The following is a 22892-nucleotide window of genomic DNA, read 5'->3' as shown; positions in this document are numbered from 1 at the left end:
AAGTACCTGAAAGTAATCTCAAAGTTCTGGAAAGAAACCTCTACGTTTTGGGGACATGTGGGGCTTGTTGCGTCATTCTGCCCATGGTTTCAGAGTGGCATTTTTTATTGAACAAGTTCTGATGAACTTTGTAAAAATTGAATGTAATTTAAAAATGATACAAAGATGACAGACTTGGCTTGGAAAGCTCAGAAGATCTTAGTTTAATTTTGAAACAAAATAAACTTAAAAAATACATTATGGGGAACAAAATTACAAAATAAAAAATACATTTATATATTCAATATTCTTATTGACTATGAGGTCACTTGTCTTAGAATTATTAGGCTGAAGCTACCATCATGTTGAATGTGAACTCTCCATGCAACGAGTCTCACAAAGCTCATGGAAATAAAAATCACTCAAACACATAAAGGGCAGTTGTGACAGCACAAAAGACTGCTCAGAATACTGCTGTATGGCTTCAGGAAGGGGGCTGCAGCGGCATCCTCACTGGAACCTGCAGGGCCGCTCCCCACCCACACCGACGATCTTTGGCCGGGCCAACACTCCGCTTTCACAGAAAGCACAATCTGATCTCTTAGTCTGAGGACAAACGTCTGCTAAATCTTTTTCTTGACATTCTTCCTGGCGCCATTATCGCCTATCCTGCGTGCCGATGTCTTTTTTTTGTCCGATCACTCACAGTCTCTTATTTTCCCTTTCTCCGACTGGTCGTTTTAAGAGGTCTGTGCCAGTGGCAGTGACAAGTCTGTAGGTGAGAAGAAAGCATCTCTCTGATTCTCTGTCACAGTTTGATGTCTTGGGACTCTAACATCTTCGCGAGGGTCTTCTTCACCCGGAGGGCTGTGAGGCGACAAGCCGGGTTGTGAGCCCAGCACTCTGACATCAGTTTCCCCATCTGCCGTAGACACTGAAGACACGCATCAATGTCAAGTTAGAAATACCAGAACAGAAAAACAAATAAATGTAATTCTCATCAGGCTACAAATTAATCCAGCAGCTTTTCTTAGTCATGTCTAAAAGGCCTTAAAAGAAACATTTCTTTTATGGCAGTAAAAGACAGAAAATGGCAACAGGAAAATATCTACTCATCTAATTACTAAAATTAGAACAATAACTTTACAGCTTAAGACAACTAGCAGTATGGCAACATAAGGCTGGAAGACGTCCCAGGGTTATCTGGCAAGCATGCAAGGACAGAAGGATGATAAAAGAAGCAAAAACTATAAAATAAAAAATCTCAGAAGCTCACTGTTAATACACTGAGGTAATAAAAGATGTTAGAGAACAGCCGTATTCTTTCAAGTGAGAGATTGTGCTAGAGCACTAAAAGATTCATTTATTTTATAGCCTTTATTCACATCTTTACAAGGGATGACAATGGTGATATAGCTGTATACGACCTTCTAACAACAAATATTTAATGGTCGCATAAATTAAAAGAACAAAAAATAAAAAATCTCCCTCTGAAAGAAAATGTGGTGATTTTGTTATTCTCCAATTAAAAATAAACATAACATTTAACAAAAAGGGTTTATATCAAAGTGAAATCCTGCACCTTGAAAAATATATCCTTGTTAAGATTATAAACGCACATTAAACCTAAAACAAAATGTAATTCTAAATATGTTCTTGGAACGTAATCAGCGTCTTAAAACTGAAGTACTAACAGCAGTTTGTCTGCAGACCTTCGTAGGAGTAGGAAGAATAAAGAGTTCAGAAACACAGATGGAGGAATAAAAGTTTTACATGTTGCTATTGCTGTAAAAAGGTTTTATTTGAGCTAAAGTCCAACTTAATAAAATTAGAGGTTAGGTAAAGTGAAGCACTTTCTTTCTCTTAACTTCCAACATAAAATCCTCCCAAAGCAGAATGCACATTTGCATTACTAAATTGGAGGCTGGCAGCTGATAGCAATCAAAAACATAAATAGTTACCTCATCGCTGCTCCAGTGATTTGCAATGGAAGGTCTTTGCTTCTTAATGCAGACCACCTCCCTCATGTCTTCATACGAAGGGTCAGTGGGCACGAGGTCGTGATAGGGCAGCTGATGTTCTTCAACAACACCTGTACGAAAGTCAATGTCCTCTGTCATCATTAGGAAAAACAAAACAAAAACAAAAAAAGAAAGAAAGAAAAACACTGGAATGAGTTCTGATGACTAAAGTACGTTTTTTCTGACCTCCAGAGGTGCATCGCCGCACCACTTCCCAAAGAATGAGACCAAAACTGTACATGTCAGCCATGATGAAGGACTGGAAGGTGGACGTGTTCAGGGCCTCGTCCAGCACTTCAGGCGGCATGTAGCGCTTGGTCCCAACTCGTAGGTTAGGAGGGATGTCTACCTCATTGGTGTCGCTGAAAGGCACAATGAGAACACAATTATGCTTCAGGATGCATTTATTCTGCCTTCCAATAATCTGCATCGAAACAACTCTTCTACCTGTTAAACTTGACAGCAAGCCCCAGGTCGGCGATACAGCAGAAGCCGTTCTTTTTCACCAGGATGTTTTTGCTCTTTAGGTCTCGGTGCGCTATAGCAGGTTTGCCCTGTGTGCCGTAGATCTCTGTGTGCAGGTGGCAAAGGCCTGAGATGGAGGAATAAGCCAGCTTCAGCAGAGCGCTGACGTCTAAGGTGTTGGACTTGAGGTAGTCGTACAGGGATCCGTTCTCGTGGTAGTCTGTAATCAGGTACAGCTGAGTCCACGAGCCGGTTCCTTTAATGTCAGCTGCGATGAATCCTGCGGACGAGATGGGCTGGATGAGGGGAGGAGGAGCAAGCGCCAGCAGAAAACCCTCTGGGTTCTGTCGACCTACCCAGTATGTTGTCATGCCTCATCAGGAAGGTCTGATAAATTTCCGTTTCTCTGAACCAGCTCTCCTCCTCGGTTGTGAAGAAGACTTTGACGGCCACTCTCTCACCTCTCCATCTGCCCATCCACACTTCTCCATATCGGCCTTTTCCGATCTGCTTAACCATCTGAATCTGCTTGGCGATGGTCCGCTGAACCTTTCGACGGAACACAAGCAGTTTCGTTTTCTTCAGCTTCTTCCAAACGGTTTTCATATTTTGTTGAGTTATAATTACAAACTTCTATGTATGTTGTGGGTATTTATTTATTTTTTGTAATAAACACAAGGTAGAACATTTTTAAATCTAAAGCTCCCCCGAGTCAATGCTCTCTTGCAATTACAGCTACAAGTTGTTTAGAGTTATCTCTAGAAGATTGTCACATCTAGAAAGTCCTGGAGAGAATCTGCGAACGTGGGTTTTTATGTCTGCCTTTGGATTCTCACTTGCCTTTTAGGTTTGGGCTTTGACTAGACCATTCTACATGTGGATCTGGTTGCATGTGTACCAATGGCAGTTTCTGATATGAGTTCACATTGTGGAATTAGACAGGAGAAGGCAAGAGCACAATTTAAATATATATATATATATATATCTTTCACTCGCACCCAAAACACAGAGTAAAGCCGACTAAACCTAAATGTGTGGGACACTTTTCAGACTTTCATTTGTAAAAGGTTTTGAAAATGTGAAGCATGTTTTTGGTGATTCCTATTAGTTGTGTTACAGTTGGAGGCTCTTACAATTAATATTTTATGAACATTTTATGATGAAATGGTTTGAAAATCATGCAAAACAAGACTTCTTTACAACTGGGTTGCATCACCTCTTCTTACAACAGCACTCGGGATCTAAATAGACCACTCACTGAAAATATCCTTTGTCTTTCTAGATGAGCAAATTTAACCTACACTTAAACATGCCAAGACATTTTAGGACGCTGTTTTTATTTGCTACCAGCAGAGGGAGTCCTGATCCAGACCCGGAGCCGGCGCTGCGGGAATGCTCTATCAGATCCTTCAGTGTCTCCCCTGGAGGAATGTATGTCTCATCCTGCTCCAGGTCGATACTGTAGGGCGGCCGCGATGTCTGTCGCTTATATCTGCCATGGAGAGGGAAAGAAGGATTGGTTTAGCAAATATAAATGTATTGGTTTATAATGTTCATAAAGGCATTTTGTACCTGAAGTAGCAGAGGACGAGAACGACACAAAAGATGCTGCAAACTGTCACCGAAATGAACAGGGCTATGTACTGGATGCTGCTGTCCACGTATTCTGAAAGAAAAAACATGAAACAAGAGTAAAAAAAAAAAAAATGTATTTCTGTCCTTGATTTAAATGAGCACAGAGGAAGGTTGGTGGAATGTTACTGATTAATGGAGGATGACACTCTCTCTTATCAACTTGAGAATCTTTCTAATTGTGAGTGGCAGCGTCGAACTACTCCCCTTCAATCCCCCTCGGTCTTACTCATGAGCAACCCCCCACCCNTGGCGTTGAATAATCATCTTGAGGCACAGAAAATGTGACAAGAGTAAAACCTAGAAAGGATCAAACTTAAACGCTCACCTTACTGGCAAGTTAGATTTTTTTTTTTTTTTTACATAAACAGCTTTTTCAACCAAAGGAAGCACACCAAGGCATCGTCTAAAAGAAGCAGAGGGAAGGTAAAAAAAAAACAAAAAAAAAAAAACCCAATAAATCAGACTCTCTTCTGAGTGGTCAGTGAGTTTCACAGCGACCAATCAGGCTGAGGTAGAGACATATCCTGAGGGCAGCTAAGAGGCAACAAAACAATTCATCTCCTGGTAATTCCAGGAGATGAACCAGCAAATCCCATTGCATTTGTAAGATACCTGGAAAACATTGAAAAGTAACTAATGCGTTCCACAAAACGTTTTGGGAAAGTACCTGAAAGTAATCTCAAAGTTCTGGAAAGAAACCTCTACGTTTTGGGGACATGTGGGGCTTGTTGCGTCATTCTGCCCATGGTTTCAGAGTGGCATTTTTTATTGAACAAGTTCTGATGAACTTTGTAAAAATTGAATGCAATTTAAAAATGATACAAAGATGACAGACTTGGCTTGGAAAGCTCAGAAGATCTTAGTTTAATTTTGAAACAAAATAAACTTAAAAAATACATTATGGGGAACAAAATTACAAAATAAAAAATACATTTATATATTCAATATTCTTATTGACTATGAGGTCACTTGTTTTAGAATTATTAGGGTGAAGCTACCATCATGTTGAATGTGAACTCTCCATGCAACGAGTCTCACAAAGCTCATGGAAATAAAAATCACTCAAACACATAAAGGGCAGTTGTGACAGCACAAAAGACTGCTCAGAATACTGCTGTATGGCTTCAGGAAGGGGGCTGCAGCGGCATCCTCACTGGAACCTGCAGGGCCGCTCCCCACCCACACCGACGATCTTTGGCCGGGCCAACACTCCGCTTTCACAGAAAGCACAATCTGATCTCTTAGTCTGAGGACAAACGTCTGCTAAATCTTTTTCTTGACATTCTTCCTGGCGCCATTATCGCCTATCCTGCGTGCCGATGTCTTTTTTTTGTCCGATCACTCACAGTCTCTTATTTTCCCTTTCTCCGATTGGTCGTTTTAAGAGGTCTGTGCCAGTGGCAGTGACAAGTCTGTAGGTGAGAAGAAAGCATCTCTCTGATTCTCTGTCACAGTTTGATGTCTTGGGACTCTAACATCTTCGCGAGGGTCTTCTTCACCCGGAGGGCTGTGAGACGACAAGCCGGGTTGTGAGCCCAGCACTCTGACATCAGTTTCCCCATCTGCCGTAGACACTGAAGACACGCATCAATGTCAAGTTAGAAATACCAGAACAGAAAAACAAATAAATGTAATTCTCATCAGGCTACAAATGAATCCAGCAGCTTTTCTTAGTCATGTCTAAAAGGCCTTAAAAGAAACATTTCTTTTATGGCAGTAAAAGACAGAAAATGGCAACAGGAAAATATCTACTCATCTAATTACTAAAATTAGAACAATAACTTTACAGCTTAAGACAACTAGCAGTATGGCAACATAAGGCTGGAAGACGTCCCAGGGTTATCTGGCAAGCATGCAAGGACAGAAGGATGATAAAAGAAGCAAAAACTATAAAATAAAAAATCTCAGAAGCTCACCGTTAATACGCTGCAGTAATAAAAGATGTTAGAGAACAGCCGTATTCTTTCAAGTGAGAGATTGTGCTAGAGCACTAAAAGATTCATTTATTTTATAGCCTTTATTCACATCTTTACAAGGGATGACAATGGTGATATAGCTGTATACGACCTTCTAACAACAAATATTTAATGGTCGCATAAATTAAAAGAACAAAAAATAAAAAATCTCCCTCTGAAAGAAAATGTGGTGATTTTGTTATTCTCCAATTAAAAATAAACATAACATTTAACAAAAAGGGTTTATATCAAAGTGAAATCCTGCACCTTGAAAAATATATCCTTGTTAAGATTATAAACGCACATTAAACCTAAAACAAAATGTAATTCTAAATATGTTCTTGGAACGTAATCAGCGTCTTAAAACTGAAGTACTAACAGCAGTTTGTCTGCAGACCTTCGTAGGAGTAGGAAGAATAAAGAGTTCAGAAACACAGATGGAGGAATAAAAGTTTTACATGTTGCTATTGCTGTAAAAAGGTTTTATTTGAGCTAAAGTCCAACTTAATAAAATTAGAGGTTAGGTAAAGTGAAGCACTTTCTTTCTCTTAACTTCCAACATAAAATCCTCCCAAAGCAGAATGCACATTTGCATTACTAAATTGGAGGCTGGCAGCTGATAGCAATCAAAAACATAAATAGTTACCTCATCGCTGCTCCAGTGATTTGCAATGGAAGGTCTTTGCTTCTTAATGCAGACCACCTCCCTCATGTCTTCATACGAAGGGTCAGTGGGCACGAGGTCGTGATAGGGCAGCTGATGTTCTTCAACAACACCTGTACGAAAGTCAATGTCCTCTGTCATCATTAGGAAAAACAAAACAAAAACAAAAAAAGAAAGAAAGAAAAACACTGGAATGAGTTCTGATGACTAAAGTACGTTTTTTCTGACCTCCAGAGGTGCATCGCCGCACCACTTCCCAAAGAATGAGACCAAAACTGTACATGTCAGCCATGATGAAGGACTGGAAGGTGGACGTGTTCAGGGCCTCGTCCAGCACTTCAGGCGGCATGTAGCGCTTGGTCCCAACTCGTAGGTTAGGAGGGATGTCTACCTCATTGGTGTCGCTGAAAGGCACAATGAGAACACAATTATGCTTCAGGATGCATTTATTCTGCCTTCCAATAATCTGCATCGAAACAACTCTTCTACCTGTTAAACTTGACAGCAAGCCCCAGGTCGGCGATACAGCAGAAGCCGTTCTTTTTCACCAGGATGTTTTTGCTCTTTAGGTCTCGGTGCGCTATAGCAGGTTTGCCCTGTGTGCCGTAGATCTCTGTGTGCAGGTGGCAAAGGCCTGAGATGGAGGAATAAGCCAGCTTCAGCAGAGCGCTGACGTCTAAGGTGTTGGACTTGAGGTAGTCATACAGGGATCCGTTCTCGTGGTAGTCTGTAATCAGGTACAGCTGAGTCCACGAGCCGGTTCCTTTAATGTCAGCTGCGATGAATCCTGCGGACGAGATGGGCTGGATGAGGGGAGGAGGAGCAAGCGCCAGCAGAAAACCCTCTGGGTTCTGTCGACCTACCCAGTATGTTGTCATGCCTCATCAGGAAGGTCTGATAAATTTCCGTTTCTCTGAACCAGCTCTCCTCCTCGGTTGTGAAGAAGACTTTGACGGCCACTCTCTCACCTCTCCATCTGCCCATCCACACTTCTCCATATCGGCCTTTTCCGATCTGCTTAACCATCTGAATCTGCTTGGCGATGGTCCGCTGAACCTTTCGACGGAACACAAGCAGTTTCGTTTTCTTCAGCTTCTTCCAAACGGTTTTCATATTTTGTTGAGTTATAATTACAAACTTCTATGTATGTTGTGGGTATTTATTTATTTTTTGTAATAAACACAAGGTAGAACATTTTTAAATCTAAAGCTCCCCCGAGTCAATGCTCTCTTGCAATTACAGCTACAAGTTGTTTAGAGTTATCTCTAGAAGATTGTCACATCTAGAAAGTCCTGGAGAGAATTTGCGAACATGGGTTTTTATGTCTGCCTTTGGATTCTCACTTGCCTTTTAGGTTTGGGCTTTGACTAGACCATTCTACATGTGGATCTGGTTGCATGTGTACCAATGGCAGTTTCTGATATGAGTTCACATTGTGGAATTAGACAGGAGAAGGCAAGAGCACAATTTAAATATATATATATATATATATCTTTCACTCGCACCCAAAACACAGAGTAAAGCCGACTAAACCTAAATGTGTGGGACACTTTTCAGACTTTCATTTGTAAAAGGTTTTGAAAATGTGAAGCATGTTTTTGGTGATTCCTATTAGTTGTGTTACAGTTGGAGGCTCTTACAATTAATATTTTATGAACATTTTATGATGAAATGGTTTGAAAATCATGCAAAACAAGACTTCTTTACAACTGGGTTGCATCACCTCTTCTTACAACAGCACTCGGGATCTAAATAGACCACTCACTGAAAATATCCTTTGTCTTTCTAGATGAGCAAATTTAACCTACACTTAAACATGCCAAGACATTTTAGGACGCTGTTTTTATTTGCTACCAGCAGAGGGAGTCCTGATCCAGACCCGGAGCCGGCGCTGCGGGAATGCTCTATCAGATCCTTCAGTGTCTCCCCTGGAGGAATGTATGTCTCATCCTGCTCCAGGTCGATACTGTAGGGCGGCCGCGATGTCTGTCGCTTATATCTGCCATGGAGAGGGAAAGAAGGATTGGTTTAGCAAATATAAATGTATTGGTTTATAATGTTCATAAAGGCATTTTGTACCTGAAGTAGCAGAGGACAAGAACGACACAAAATATGCTGCAAACTGTCACCGAAATGAACAGGGCTATGTACTGGATGCTGCTGTCCACGTATTCTGAAAGAAAAAACATGAAACAAGAGTAAAAAAAAAAAAAATGTATTTCTGTCCTTGATTTAAATGAGCACAGAGGAAGGTTGGTGGAATGTTACTGATTAATGGAGGATGACACTCTCTCTTATCAACTTGAGAATCTTTCTAATTGTGAGTGGCAGCGTCGAACTACTCCCCTTCAATCCCCCTCGGTCTTACTCATGAGCAACCCCCCACCCGCCCCACCACCACCCTTCCACCTCCCGCACCGTGCTTTCACAGCCCGTTATCGATCACATCCCGTTCCTGAATCCCACGGATCGCGTGTCGCAGCAACATCGCTGCAGAAAACCCCAGGGGCCCGAAGCGGCTCCGGAGCTCTGGCCTTTCTGTCTCGGTGCTGTCAATCACAGACACACACACTAAAGAAGCTGCAGATGCTTCATGGAAAACAACAGCTAAAGGACTAAAAACACAATATACTTAGTTTGACCGATGTTATTTATTTCATTGAAAAAAAGATATTATATAAATACTCCCCTTGTGCAGCACAAAAAGTGCAAATTTAACATTTTTTTTTATAACACCAATGTTAAAAAATGTCACACAATGTGATTTTTAACATCTTCTTCCATTAGAACTGATGCTGGTTTTTTTCTTGTCTTTCCAAATTTACTGAAAAAAAAAAAAAATCAAACTAAATCTAAATAAAACCATGAGTATTTAAGTTTGCAGACATATTCCTATCTCTTGGACATTCTTTAGCAATGATGCAAAGAAGTATATTTCTTGATTATGTATGTTTCACTTCCTACTTCATGATTATGGGCTAACCTTACTCTTTTGATTTATCACATAAGGTCTCAACAAAATAATTTGTTGTTTTAAAGGCATAAAACGTGAAAGAGTTTGCAGGTTATGAACACTTTTGCAGGACAATGCCTGATCGGCCCTGCCAGCACCCAAACAAAAGCACAACGCTCTATTTATCTGCAGCTGCGCTGAGAAATCAGATGGCCAATGTTTGCATTGTACAGAAAATAGAGTCTTGGATGTATTTGCAAAAGCAAAACGTTGAGTGTTTCTGACAAAGGTAGAAAGAGAACGAATGCTGGCGTTTGTGTGCGTGTGTGTGTGTGTGTGTGTTGGCTTGCCATGGAGTGACAGATGGACATATACCTCACATCCGTCCTGAGGCAAGAAACTCAAGCAGGCCCTGGGGAGAGCCTGTCCTTTTCATTACAGAGTGAGAAAACAAGCCAAGTCTGCACTCTCTGCTCCACCTGCCACTCTCTCCTCTGCTTCTCCAGAGCAGCAGGAGCCATTTCCCCTCCAGCAACACACTGTGGTTAGTAACAGTTTAAACTGGCAGTTTCCATCACCAACCCAGCATTGGCCCAACTGAAGCCACTCTAAAAACCTTAGAGTCCGGCAGGTTGCACTGTGTGAGACAAACTACCTGATGTGACGAGCGGCGGAAGCGTTGGACGCAGGTTCATGTTGCAGTAGTCATGATCCGTGCAACACTTGAGAACTCTCCAGGAGCGTGCACCCCAGGTGTCCTTTAAAAACATTAAAAATATATATATTTTAACATTATAGCAATTGGCAAAGAAGATGAATATTAGAAATATTTTTGATAAAATTTATTTTCAAAAATCTCGAAGCTGAAATACAATGTATGTGCCTTGTAAAAACTTTACTTTGTCACATTTGGATATATAGTTTATACGAGACTTCTTACAAATTATTTGGCATACATTGTATTTCAGTCAATATTTGGCCACAATTCCAGCTGTAAATTCTTTAAAGTATGTCTCTACCAGCTGAAGACAAACTTTTGACCAGAAACTTGTAAATCGTGCCACTTTTTCATTTGGATGTAGGTCAGCGGTGGTTGATAATGTAGGTCACATGGGCAGTTGCCCTGGTCAGCTTTAGTAAATTACCTAACAGTGTCTGAAGATGAAGAATGCATGATAAATATTCTGAAACATGCATGCATAAAAACTTACTCTGCACTGAAATTCAGAGCCACCCAGCGCCAAACAACCTGCGCTGAACACAGCATGACCCCCCTCCTCTTCCGTAACCATGGTGAAGCAGAAACCATTGGTCCTGAAATCAATGCACACAAACATTACCTGAACAATCAACAATTACAAGTGTATTATACATTAAATGTATAAAAGTTTGATTGATGCATATTATAATTTAATAAACTGAACTTTCAATTGTTGTAAAACTTCAGAAATAACATAAAGGCAAAAATATTAACTTCAATTAGATTTTTTGGTATTTGAAGGGATGTGCATGAGACTGTCATGTGTGACATAACACCTGTTATGAACAAAACTAGTTCTCGTGAATGCTTATGACTGTTATCATGAAGTGTCATTTGGTAGATAATGACACTTTTAATGCAAAGTTGACAATTTTAATGGACTTTTTATACAAGCTTTAAAGGAACTTTGCATTAAAAGTGTCATTACTTACAAAATAATGCAAGTTGACACTTTTGACGAACTTTTAGTGCACCTTTGCATTAAAAATGTCATTATTTACCAAATGACACTTTATGACAACAGTCGTAAATATTTATGAAGAGTCATTCATGTTCATGATGTGTTATGTCAGGTTTATGACAGACTTGTGTCAGTCTCATGCACACTCCCTTCAAATAAGGTGGTAGGGTTAAATCTAATTGAAGTTAATATTACTAGAACAATTTTTATGGAAACTTTACAGTGTATTGGATGTTTCCTAGCTTCTTTACTGTGAGAAAGATTTTACAAGATTGAAAAAAAAAGGCTATTTCGTCTATTTATTGCACACAAAGATTGAACATCAATTTTCATCTTTCTAATAATGATGGACAGCTAATTTTTACATTATACATGTAATTAGGCTCATTATAGAGTAATGTCGTTTTCCTGTGTGGTCTCCAGCGTACATGCAGGTGTTGTTGACGGATCCATCGGGGCACTGAGGGTAGCAGTGGCACCGCAGTGTGTTCTCGGCTGAAACTATGGCGGTGCTGCTGCTCTCCGCCGAGGGCCGGTCCGATCCTTCCCTCCATCCACTCCTCAGTAGCATGGTGTCCAAAAGGTTGGCTGTTTAAGGGAAAAAAAATACTTTAAAAATACTAAAAACTATAAAAGAGAGAGGCAGAAGAAGACACATCAACAGAGGTATGCTTTACCTTTTAACATTTTATAGTATAGTGTATCTTGTACATATTTAAGGGTTTTGAAGTGTCGTCAGTATTTTATAAACTAATAATAGTCCGGTCTAATCTCTGTTGTGTACACGTCAGAGTTTTATTTTATCTTAGAATCTGATAAAGACCAGATTATTTAGGCACTAAAGCCCTTGAACAGAGCCTCCTTTTCATACAAAAGTTAATTTACTTCAATCATTTTCTTTAAAAAAGTTACATTTATATGTACATTTATGAAAGAGTGGGATATGTTTCAAGAGTCTATTTGCATTAATAGTGATAATTGTTCCAGTTTTTTTTTTTTTTTTTTTAAATGTGAAAAAAGGATATAACATCCGATCAATAATATCAGGATTTTTATTGTTCCTCTGCTTTACACATTATATTTGTTTACTATAACTTAATGTAAGAGTTTCCCCTTTAAATTTGATTTATTGGAGTAGGTTAGTTTTACCTTGTAATTTATTGTAATGCATCTGCATCTAAGTTTCCTCTTAATCTAAGTGATACTTAATTGTTACTTCTATGTAACGGTGAAAAATGGCTTTTAAGCAAAACACCTCAAACATTTGCCATTTCATTATGATACCAATCATTTAAATAAAACAAAAGGCAATGGATTACTTTAAATAAAACAAGTATTTTTCTGACCTCAGTAGACTTATGCAACTTATCTGTATTTTGTCTACACTCAGAATAAATTATTTAAATGACAATCCTATTACAGACACTTATGAAATTCTCCCCAGGGTTTTTTTTAAAAAAAATCCAAATTATTGACTTACATCATGTCACAAATAGATGCAACATTAAAAACAAAATCTTTTACACTGTCAAGTCGTAAGCCAAAAGCTGAAACATGGGGAAAAAAATGACTCAAAGAGTGGATTAACTGTTTAACATGTTCTAATCTAAATGCATTAATTCATGTACCTAAAAGCCAAGAATAGTAATGGAAATTTCACTGATGTCCAGCATCACACAAAATGACACAGGAAAGTTAGTCTCCAAATGTACAGTTCTGATCATTAACAAGTTCACAGAGAAGATATGAAAGGGGATAGTGTGATGAATACTTCAAATAACATGAAAGCTGATTCTCTGGATTAAATCTGACAAATGTTTTACTCAGATCTTGTTCAACACCTGCCAAACTAACAATAGCAGCATAGAAGACCAACTGTAAACTAAAACTAAGAAAATGATCAGAAATTGGTTATCATGCAAGAAATAAACAGTGAAATTGCTATTTAAAAATCACAATTAAGGAGGAATGCTTCTTTTTGTTCTTTTTATCAACTGCAGGTGCATGCAGATCCTCTGTGCAGAGTAAAACGAGTTCTGACAGCAGCTCATCCCTAAGGACGATTGTGGTCAGGAAGCTGAACAGTTCTGTGCCACACTAGATGGATGCCTTTCTCGCTCTGAAAGTCTAACTTTCACTCCCTCGCTCTCTTTAGTCTGCCGGGGTCTTTCACACGGAGCCGAAAAGCAAGACAGAAGCACTCGGTTACAAATACAAGTTCAAAATCTGGAGTTTTGTTTAGAAAAGACCTGCACAACACATCAAGGATGTTCATTTTGACTCTGTCAGTCATTTGTAAGAAAAGTTTCCCTTGACAGGTTTCATTATCCCGGGTGTAAGCGGATCTAAGCAGCCTGACAGCAGAGCAGCAGCTACTGAATACGAGCGGTAAGTAAATCTCCAGAGAACTATGTAATCAAAGAGTGGTATAAACAGACTGAACATTCTTTAAACGCAACTCTGTATCCATTCAGTGTAATTTGTGCTGCTGTTTCAGTCAGAGGGGAAGTTTTTGAAGCAGCTCAGATCCTCCCTAATAGCAACCTTGGTTTCTCCATCTCTCCTATTCGGATTTTCTGAAAATAAATAAATAAATAAAAATGCTGTTTTTACTTTTTTATTTTTGCTTGTATGTCAGAGGCAAGTATTCAAAGGTTATGAACACTTCTGACTTGTAGTAAGCAGGTCATTCACTGAAAAATCTGATTCCTTCACTGTTAAACGGTTCAAAGCTTAAAACTCCCACTTCGATAAAGATGCATGTTTCATGCACGTTGTTTTGAGGTTAATAAAGGAAAGACATATTTAACAAAGCAGATACATTATGTTATCTGATTTTGTAGCTTTTATGAAATAATAAAAGGGACAAACTTTTGAAATTGACAGGTCAAAAGTCAAAGACGCATGGTCTGACCAGAATTGTCTGTACCTTGATCAAGATTCAGATAAAGTGGGAATGGTAACAAAAAAATAAAAAAAATACTTTTAACCAGAACTCAAATTAGATACTTGAATTTGAAATTTTAGTTAATTATACATTATGCTTTTACAGTAAAAGATGTATTTATTTTAAGGGAATGCACTAATTGTTACCTGAATGTATCTATAAAATTTAAATAAAATAGGAAATACAGTCTTAGTGCACCTGAAAAAGTGCGCACACACACTATTTTCTTTTTCCCTTCACTCCTGTCCTAAACACTCACATAGCTTTAAATTTGCTATGTCTGCGGCGTGGCACACTCAAGGTCATCCTGAAACCATATCTGTGTCCCCCACGCATTCCACAGGCGGCTCCTCAACGCCGACGCGATGTAGCACACAAACATGGTCAAACTCTGGGAAATTTGGAGCATGGAAGATGGGTGAATTATTCCTGCTGCAGGAACTGGAACTGTAGCTCAGCGTCATCGTCAGCGGGTCTGTAAACCTTCACAGTTTATGTGCTCCTGTTACCTTGGCTCTCGTCTCTGTATCTCCAAATACAGTTTGGTTAATGATCTCGTCTGTCCTTCTCTCTATGGGAAAAAAAAAAACCTTCACTTCAATATGAACCGAGAGTCAATAATGCAACCAACAGTTCCTGAGTGAAGATAATTTGATAATTAGTAAATTGATGAATGCGTGACAAAGAGTTTCTTGTGCGAGTCCAGTGAGCATATCTCATGTTTCAAAGACAAGAGGGTCTGAAGGGTTGCTCTGTGGTGTAACATTTAGACATGTGGGTCGAAGCCGTGGACACAGGATGACAAATTGATTGGCTCAAATTAGACTGAACACAATATCACACCATTTTTAAAAAGAAAAGACATTGAACCCCTTTCTTGAAGTTCAGTATTTGTGGATTCGCCTATTTGTAGATTTTTTTGTAGAATGCGACTCCAAATTATTTGTGGAAAATTCAGATTTATTCAATAGAGCATGTCAAGATGAAAAGAAACTAGAATACCTAGGTGCAACGCTACTGGACACGCTACTGGCTGCCGTTTGGAGAGAAGCCAATCCAGGAGCAGCGTTTATTTTTCGTGGTACTGATTGGCTGCAACCCCAAGAGCAGAGTGGGTTAGTGGTAGTGCAAAAGCAGTTTGTGTTTCTGCATTTTAAGTTATATTTTGTGTTGGAACTACAGCATAGAGGGCGTCTCAAGCATTTCTGGATTTGAGATGCTCTCTCAAGTCTAGGGCTTCAGAGTGGGTGGTGGCTGTGGTCCCCAACGCCACAGCCACCACCCACTCTGAAGCCCTAGACTTGAGAGAGTCTAGGGCTTCAGACTCTCTCAAGTCTGAGAGAGTCTGAAGTGATCCATAGGATCACAGGATCCTATGGATCCTGTGAATACCATAGGATCCATTTTACTCCGTTTATTTAGTGGAAAGGTCAGACTTTTTTTTCTTTTATATTTCAGATTGGGACCCACAACATGGTAATTTTGGAAAGGAAAAAATGTACAGATAAAGAACAATAATGGTATCACTGCTCCCAAACTAGACTGCAATGTGTAAGCATACTAAGCAAAAAAAAAAAAAAACAGCTCACAGCTCTGATTCATAAACAAGCCCATTGTTTTTTCAAAGATCAGTTCAGGTGGTGCAGCCATGTGATCAACATTTCTTTTTTTGTTTGGAGGTTTTTTTTTTTTTTTTTTTGCACAATCACAGAAAAATATTTTACCTTAGCTATACTGATGGGGGCTATTTTACCTTTAATGACATAACTATCAGGATTTGTTGGTATGTTCCAGAGAGCTTTAGTTCAGACACAGACAATAGCAGTCAATAAAGTTAACAATTAGAGATCGATGCCATGACTAATGTTTCCAGAGATTAGAACGAAATGTCGGCAGGAGGATTTTAGGTCAATAAAAAAAGCTCTATAAAGTGCTCCCATTAACAGCACTGTTTCACTCGAGCAGCAGCTGCTTAATCTGTGAGCTTTAAGACAGACCGATCGCTGATCACCAAAGGTACCGAGGCAAACATGAGAGGGAAGAAGAGATAAGTTGCTCCAGGTGGCCATAATAAATAACCTCCTCAAAGGAGGCATCTTCCCCGGAGCCTCCAGAGTTCAGCCCGACTCCACCGGGGTCACACCCAGCCTGCAGGAGGGCCATGCATCCTCTTCCACCCTAACATCGCACTACCATTCCTCCTAACCACCCCCCTACAGGCTTCAAAGAACCTCTGCCACATGAGACACCTACACATGTGCAAACATCATACAAGAAAGCGCATTCCACGCCGTCTCGCTGCCATTCTGGGTCATCCGTTTCCATCATGCCGTTTCCTTCAACCTGTTCTCTCCCCCCCGTCTACCTGGTGAGACCGGCCTGCCTCGCCAGAAGGCTACAACCACCCACAAAGGGATCTTTGTGTCGCTGACCCTGCACCACATTGCATTCTTGTGCCAAAGTCAAAGTCTAACTTTCAGGAATTCACACAGTTTTCATGGAGAAAATGTGGCGCATAGATGTAAATGCTGCACAGAGTTGCTACATCAACAAATGTTTACTTAAACACAGACGGCATATTCAAAGCAAAATAAGACCTGCAAACTAATAAGCAATGAGTAAAAACGGATTACACTGTGCACACAGTTGCATCTCAAATTGAAATATCATGGAAAAGGTTACTTATTCTAAACGGTATTTTTTATTTATTTTTTTGGTAATCTTAGTGATTATGACATAGAGCCACTTAAGTCCCAATACTTAAGTCCTCAGATAACTGAAATGTTACAAGACCAGATATATTTTTTTATATTATTATGAGTGAGATAATTATGATAAAGACTGCTGACTAAGTTGTCCAGCAGACAGTGAGATGCATCTGGAGAGTACATGGATGTACTGGTCTTCAGTAATTTATATAGTAACTGAATTTGGGTTTCATTAGCTGTAAGCCATAACAATCTGGCAATACATGCAAAACGATAACACAAATATATCATCTTACATGTAAATAAAATCTAATCTAAGATTGAATTATTGAAAAAAAATGTTTCAATTGTATCATTATTTGACAAAATACCCTTATTCTTAAGTTTCTGTCTTTCAGACACAATTATGAACACAAAAAGCAAAGATGCTGTTTTTTCTGCACTTTGCTGTGAGATTCAACACGCAACTTTGATCCCATCTTCTCTGATATTTTTTTTTTTTTATACATTGTCTCCCCACAATTCCCATCACTGCACCTCCCTGCTCCTCTGTCTGTCTGTGTGGTCTGGACTTACTGGAAAAAAGCCACAATATGCTGGGGTTCATTACAGATATACTGAAAGACTACAGCCATAGTCTCACCACAGTATGTTACTTTAGCCAACAACAATGCCTCTCATAGAAAAGAAAAAGGGTATATACTTCTATCTTTACGCACAAAAATTTCCATAAGATAAACTTCAGTTTACTGGGAAAACTGAAAATAAGAGCTGAGAGTTTGAAAGTGCGAAACAATAAAATTTTGAACATGTGGGAAAATATTAAACCCCAGCTCCAAGAACATCATTCTTACTGCTCATAACTAAGCCAAAATTATTGATACCTTCCGACTGAGTTTTAAAATGATTTTCAGTTTACCAAGAAGTTTGTTTCTGGCAGGAGAGACGACCACCTCTCAAAAGACAGTAGAACAATGTAAAAGGAGGATCAGTTTTGAAATAAATATTTATATTTGAATGAAAAATAGTACGTAAAAAAAACATTATTCCCAATCAAGACATTGTTCTCCTGACCATCATTTTACATGTTTCCACTGTTATTTTGAAGATTTATGTGGTCCACGTGTGCCCCCTAGTGGTCCGCAAGATACTGCATGTAAACAACTGCTCATTTGGCGTGATGTGAGCTCAAAGTGCTACTCAGTCAGGTAGTTTACCAAAGAATTGTCTTTAAAATTAATTATGGATAAGTGGCTTAAAACCAGGTCACGCTAAAGAAAAACTCAAGACTCAAGGTCAGGAATAAACATAATCAGAGGGAGTCATACCTACCTGCTGCTGATGTCATTCATGAGTAATTCAGTTCTTTTGACGGCTCTATTCCAGGAATGAGTCTCGGTTGGTGGGAACTGTTCTTTATGGCTTTACTTGTTGCTCACACGTAAACGGCTATTGTTATTTTTACCTCATCAAAAATGATTCATCAAGTTAATTGAAAATGTAATTAAATTAAATTGAAAATGTAATTAATTTAATTTAATTTAATTAGTTAAATACAATAGATAAATACAAATGACAGAAATTGGTGGGTAATTTTATATTTAATGATGCAGAAGAAGATTTTTGTTTCCGGCAAACCAACTTTATTTTTCTTTTGTTGTGATAATAGATTATAAAAACCCTAAATGTTAATTAATACATTTAGGGCTTTTTTCATGTGTTTGACATCCACACTTTCAGTATTTGTAAATAACTCAAAATGCCCTGAGTGGACTCGTGGCTTTGGTGGCCATTCACATTTACCAAACAGCATGGTTGAACAAAGAAAACAACAATAAGTACATAAAGAGACTAATATAAAGAGACTAGTATTTTCATTTCAGGTTGTATATATTAACATATTATGTTACTGTGGGGACATATCAAGTTAGGTGGTCTGTGAGTGTTAGTTAAATTGATTAAGTGGTCCTCAAGTTTGAGAAACGCTTTGTGAGAATAATGTCTGACTTCTGTGTTGCTTTTGAGATCTTTATGGCTACTTTAAGATTCTAAACAGGTTTTATTTTAGTAATATCCTGATTTTACAAGTAAGCCAGTTATCAGAGAAGTGTGTAACTGGTAAAATGCAACAAAAAAAGTGGTTATTTATTGTTAATTCACTGTTTACCAAGTATGGAGATTACACTTTTGCATTAGGCCTGGTTGATTTGGAATGCTTTCCCACCCCCAATGCGTTAAATAAATACTTGAAAGATTGCTTATCCTATTTAATCGGATTATTTGTATCTGCTTAAAATATGATTACACATTTATGTCTGACACAAAAAGCAAAAACTTAAAAGGGGCACAAGAATTAAACCAATCTGGAGGTTCACAATGCAGATTTAGGAATGTTGCAAACATGAGTTAGTACAGAACAACCATGCAAAGCTTTTCCTTCAAGGCTAGACTGACTGCTGGAAAAGCACATCTGCACTAGGATCAGATTCTGTGTGAGGGGAACCATATTGACATCCTGACAGGAAGCAGCTCACAGAAGGCCGAAGGAGCCCAGTGCTGCTGAAGACCAACTGCTGCCGTGTTGCAACGCTGGACCTCTGCGGCACGCTGCACTCTGACCTTGCTGCATAACACCAACTTCCACACGCATCTTCGAAAGGAAGTATCAAAGTCGCATAGTAATTTAAGAGAATCCCAACAACTGGTACGGAAAAGTTTGAATATTTGCTTTGGATTCAAGAGATTCAGTTGGAACCTCTGATGGCAGTCATCTTACACCTCTCTAAATCTGAGCCCACCTGTAATTTGAATTCAAGATATATCCAGGACACACACAACACGCTCCTGCAGATAAAGTTATATCCAATGTGCCTCTAGATATCAAAAGACATTTTAAAGTTGTGTGAAGAAAAAAAAGAAAAACACTTCACTTCTGTAAACAGGAGGTCTGTGAGTTTTGCTCATACATGTGATGCCAAGGATCAATGCAGGACAGTGGAGGAGATAAAGAAACCTGATCTTTTTTTACTTTTGCAGTTGCTGGATTTAGTCAAGTAGCTACTAAAAAATCACCTGGAGACTGCAACAATTATTTTTTCAGCTTGATTGGGCCTGACCAGTAACTGGGCGGTCCCAAACTTAAACATTTAAAAACAAAAAGGCGTGGAAAGCTGCTTACAAGTGTGGAATTAAAAAAATAAAAAATACAATAAACTGGAGCATGTCAGTTGATTGAGACTGAGGTGAAGCGGGTAAGACGACTATATAGCAAATAATAAGAAGGCTGAATTGCAAAGTTTCTCTCTTTTATCCTCATGAGCGTTTACAATCTCCATCTGTTATAAACATGCTGGATTTGGAAGGGATGTGGCCTTTTGGGAATACCAGAGGAAAGGATCTACATTCACTAGGAAAACAAACCGAAACTGTTGTTATAGTGATTTTTAGCTAACCATGCTAATTGCTTATATAAGCTGCAACAAAGAGTTTAAAATGTCAATTCCAAACATTTTGGCAAAGTTTTAAAACAGTGAAAACTGCAACTACTCTCACACACATGCAGTGTGACATGTAGTTTTCTCCTGACAGAGGTTTTAAAAACCACTCACAGGGGGGAAGGCTTTCAAAATGCAATTTTATGGGTTTTTTCTTTTCATTGGAGCGCTTAAAAAGAAATCACAATCAGACAAAATTGGCAGGTCAAAGCATTAAGGGTTCATAACCAGCTGGTTTCCCCTTTACAAAACCCACACAGATTATCTCATAGCCTGACATTTTGAATGAGAGAAATTGATTTGAAAAAAACTAAAGATAATACCAGGCTGGGGTAGCAAATGTTTTAGTTTTGTGCTGCACCACCTCTGAATGACTGGGCTGGCATTCATCTATTTTCAGTGAACCTCACCAGGTTACAGAAACAGGTGGCAAACTGACCTTGCTGCCCAGATTTATGGCAACCTCCCACATGTTTAGCTCATTAGGGTGACCTTTTGAAGATCGGATCACAAAGAAACATGGTGGAATCCAACTTTGCAAAGAAATCTAAGATCCTTAGCCCATATTATTTGTTAGTCAGCAAAGGCAAAAATATAAGCCTCATCCTCCACTGGTTCCCATAGCTGTTGCTGGGAAAGTGGAAATCAATGTTTCTTTTGAGCTATTTTTTCCACATTCTTGATATATTTGGGTGGCTGTTGAGTTTCAGACCCAACTGAGAGTTTCAGCTCTTACTTTGGTCCATCCAGAAGAGATTGGGAGATTCTGTGAAGGAGCATTCATCAGCAGCTGAGGTATTTCTTGACCAACTGTGAAAGTTACATTTAGCTCAGAGCCACACTGTCAGTCTGGGATTTTACAGCTGGTCTTTAGTTTTGACACAATTTCAGCACAGAGAGCCTTTGTGCAAGCCGTGAATTTATGCTTATCGTAACATGCAGGTCGATATCACTATTTCCAACATTTTTCACCAACTTTATCTGAACCCTGCTGAGCTTTTATATCTTGAAGAGTCAAAGGAAAGAAGCTAATTGACAAGTGAAGAAAACGTTGGAAACTGGATCATTAAGGATTATCAGAAGAATAAAATGAGGTACAGCTCATTAAGTATGAAACATAATAGAAATGAAATTAAGTAAAACAGAAGGGAAATTAAATTAATGAGATAAAAAGCATTAAAAACAAGATTTTTAAATGTTTTACAGATTTTAATCAACTTACACAAAGAACAGAACGAGAAAGCAAAGAGTCACAGGCCCAAATGTCCCAGTTCATCTTTTTATGGGAACGTCTATAAACATTTTGCGTTTGTTGGAACATGTGGAGCCCAAATGATAATTTTACGACCTGGCGTGGAACTGTGTGAGCATCGCTGCAAACAATAATATTCTTCTCTCGGGAGATTCACTCTTTATTTATTTATTTATTTATTTATTTTTTTGACTAATGAATCTACAAAACATCTGTACTTTGTAGTTCAAAACAAAGTTTCTCTACTGAATAATAAAAAAAAGTTATTAATTTCTATGCAGGAGAAATTAATTCTATTGAAGATTTGAGTTTCATTGAATGTCGAGTACAAATGATTTATGTTCGGATGGATATGTGGCTATAAAATACAAAATTCCAGGGCCCAGTTTAGTCATTTTGAAAACAAGATCATTTTCTCTTTTCAAGGGCAAATAATCATTTTTAAGGTGTCATAAGCCTCTAGAGCACAGTGACATATTGGCATTCAATGTAAACCGAGTGTCCATCCTTAAATAATTAGAGGGGTTCAGATCATGGAGTTTATCCCTCATTAATACCAGAAGAGAGAAATTGATAGATAACCTCCCAGAAGTAACAATCAACCTGTCGGCTCATTGTGATGTCCAGCAAAACAAGAGAAAACATGATCAGGATGATGAGTCTCACAAAAGAACGCATATCAAAGCTCAAAAAGAGAGCTACCTCATTTGTAACAGCAATGGTGCAAGCATAAACACAGAGGAGTTACAAGATGTTTTTCTGTGTGACACTTACCATGAGAACCACAGCTCAGAGATGCAAGTCCAGCCACCAAAACAACAGCTTGCCAGGCCCGCTCTGCAGACAGCCACACCACCACAACCATCCTGCCAGCTCCGGCTTCCTCCCAAACCCAGAGGTGCTGCCTCCTGCTCAAGAAGGTCTGCTTTTTCTTTCTTTTTTTTTTATCCTTTATGTGAAAAGGTTCGAGCCCTCTCCTCTCCCACTCTACTTCTCAGCGCTCCCAGGAACTTCTCACAGTTGCCTCGCAGCCTGCAGCAATCCTCCACACTGACAGCCTGGGAGAGACAGATATGGAGAAAGATTGGGACAAAAGGG

General features: G+C 39.0%; 2 protein-coding genes across 5 annotated transcripts in view; both read right to left on the bottom strand.

The window, feature by feature from the left end:
• Nucleotides 1–175: 175 nt before the first annotated feature.
• Nucleotides 176–4308, bottom strand: LOC103150279 (bone morphogenetic protein receptor type-1B-like). Its single transcript, XM_016679998.1, has 7 exons — nucleotides 4038–4308; nucleotides 3813–3957; nucleotides 2822–3014; nucleotides 2448–2745; nucleotides 2187–2362; nucleotides 1941–2071; nucleotides 176–913 (listed from the first exon to the last, which is right to left on the bottom strand). Exons 1-7 carry the CDS (start codon nucleotides 4145–4147, stop codon nucleotides 788–790), a joined length of 1179 nt encoding a protein of 392 aa, XP_016535484.1. The 5' UTR covers nucleotides 4148–4308; the 3' UTR covers nucleotides 176–787.
• Nucleotides 4309–4936: 628 nt separating this feature from the next.
• Nucleotides 4937–22892, bottom strand: part of LOC103149337 (bone morphogenetic protein receptor type-1B-like) — a 50229-nt gene continuing 32273 nt past the window's right edge. For all 4 annotated transcript variants that reach the window (XM_007568447.2, XM_007568440.2, XM_007568455.2 and 1 more), the window contains 11 exons: nucleotides 22569–22852; nucleotides 11822–11981; nucleotides 10884–10986; nucleotides 10328–10430; nucleotides 8799–8892; nucleotides 8574–8718; nucleotides 7583–7775; nucleotides 7209–7506; nucleotides 6948–7123; nucleotides 6702–6832; nucleotides 4937–5674 (listed from right to left, as the gene is read on the bottom strand). In XM_007568447.2, coding sequence (XP_007568509.1) covers nucleotides 5549–5674; nucleotides 6702–6832; nucleotides 6948–7123; nucleotides 7209–7506; nucleotides 7583–7775; nucleotides 8574–8718; nucleotides 8799–8892; nucleotides 10328–10430; nucleotides 10884–10986; nucleotides 11822–11981; nucleotides 22569–22659 — 1620 coding nt within the window. In that variant the 5' untranslated portion in view covers nucleotides 22660–22852 and the 3' untranslated portion in view covers nucleotides 4937–5548. The remainder of the gene's footprint in view (nucleotides 5675–6701; nucleotides 6833–6947; nucleotides 7124–7208; nucleotides 7507–7582; nucleotides 7776–8573; nucleotides 8719–8798; nucleotides 8893–10327; nucleotides 10431–10883; nucleotides 10987–11821; nucleotides 11982–22568; nucleotides 22853–22892) is intronic.

The sequence above is a fragment of the Poecilia formosa genome, unplaced genomic scaffold (genome assembly GCF_000485575.1).
Source record: "Poecilia formosa unplaced genomic scaffold, Poecilia_formosa-5.1.2 Scaffold6, whole genome shotgun sequence".
NCBI lineage: Eukaryota > Metazoa > Chordata > Actinopteri > Cyprinodontiformes > Poeciliidae > Poecilia > Poecilia formosa.
This window is presented reverse-complemented; position numbering and strand designations above follow the sequence as displayed.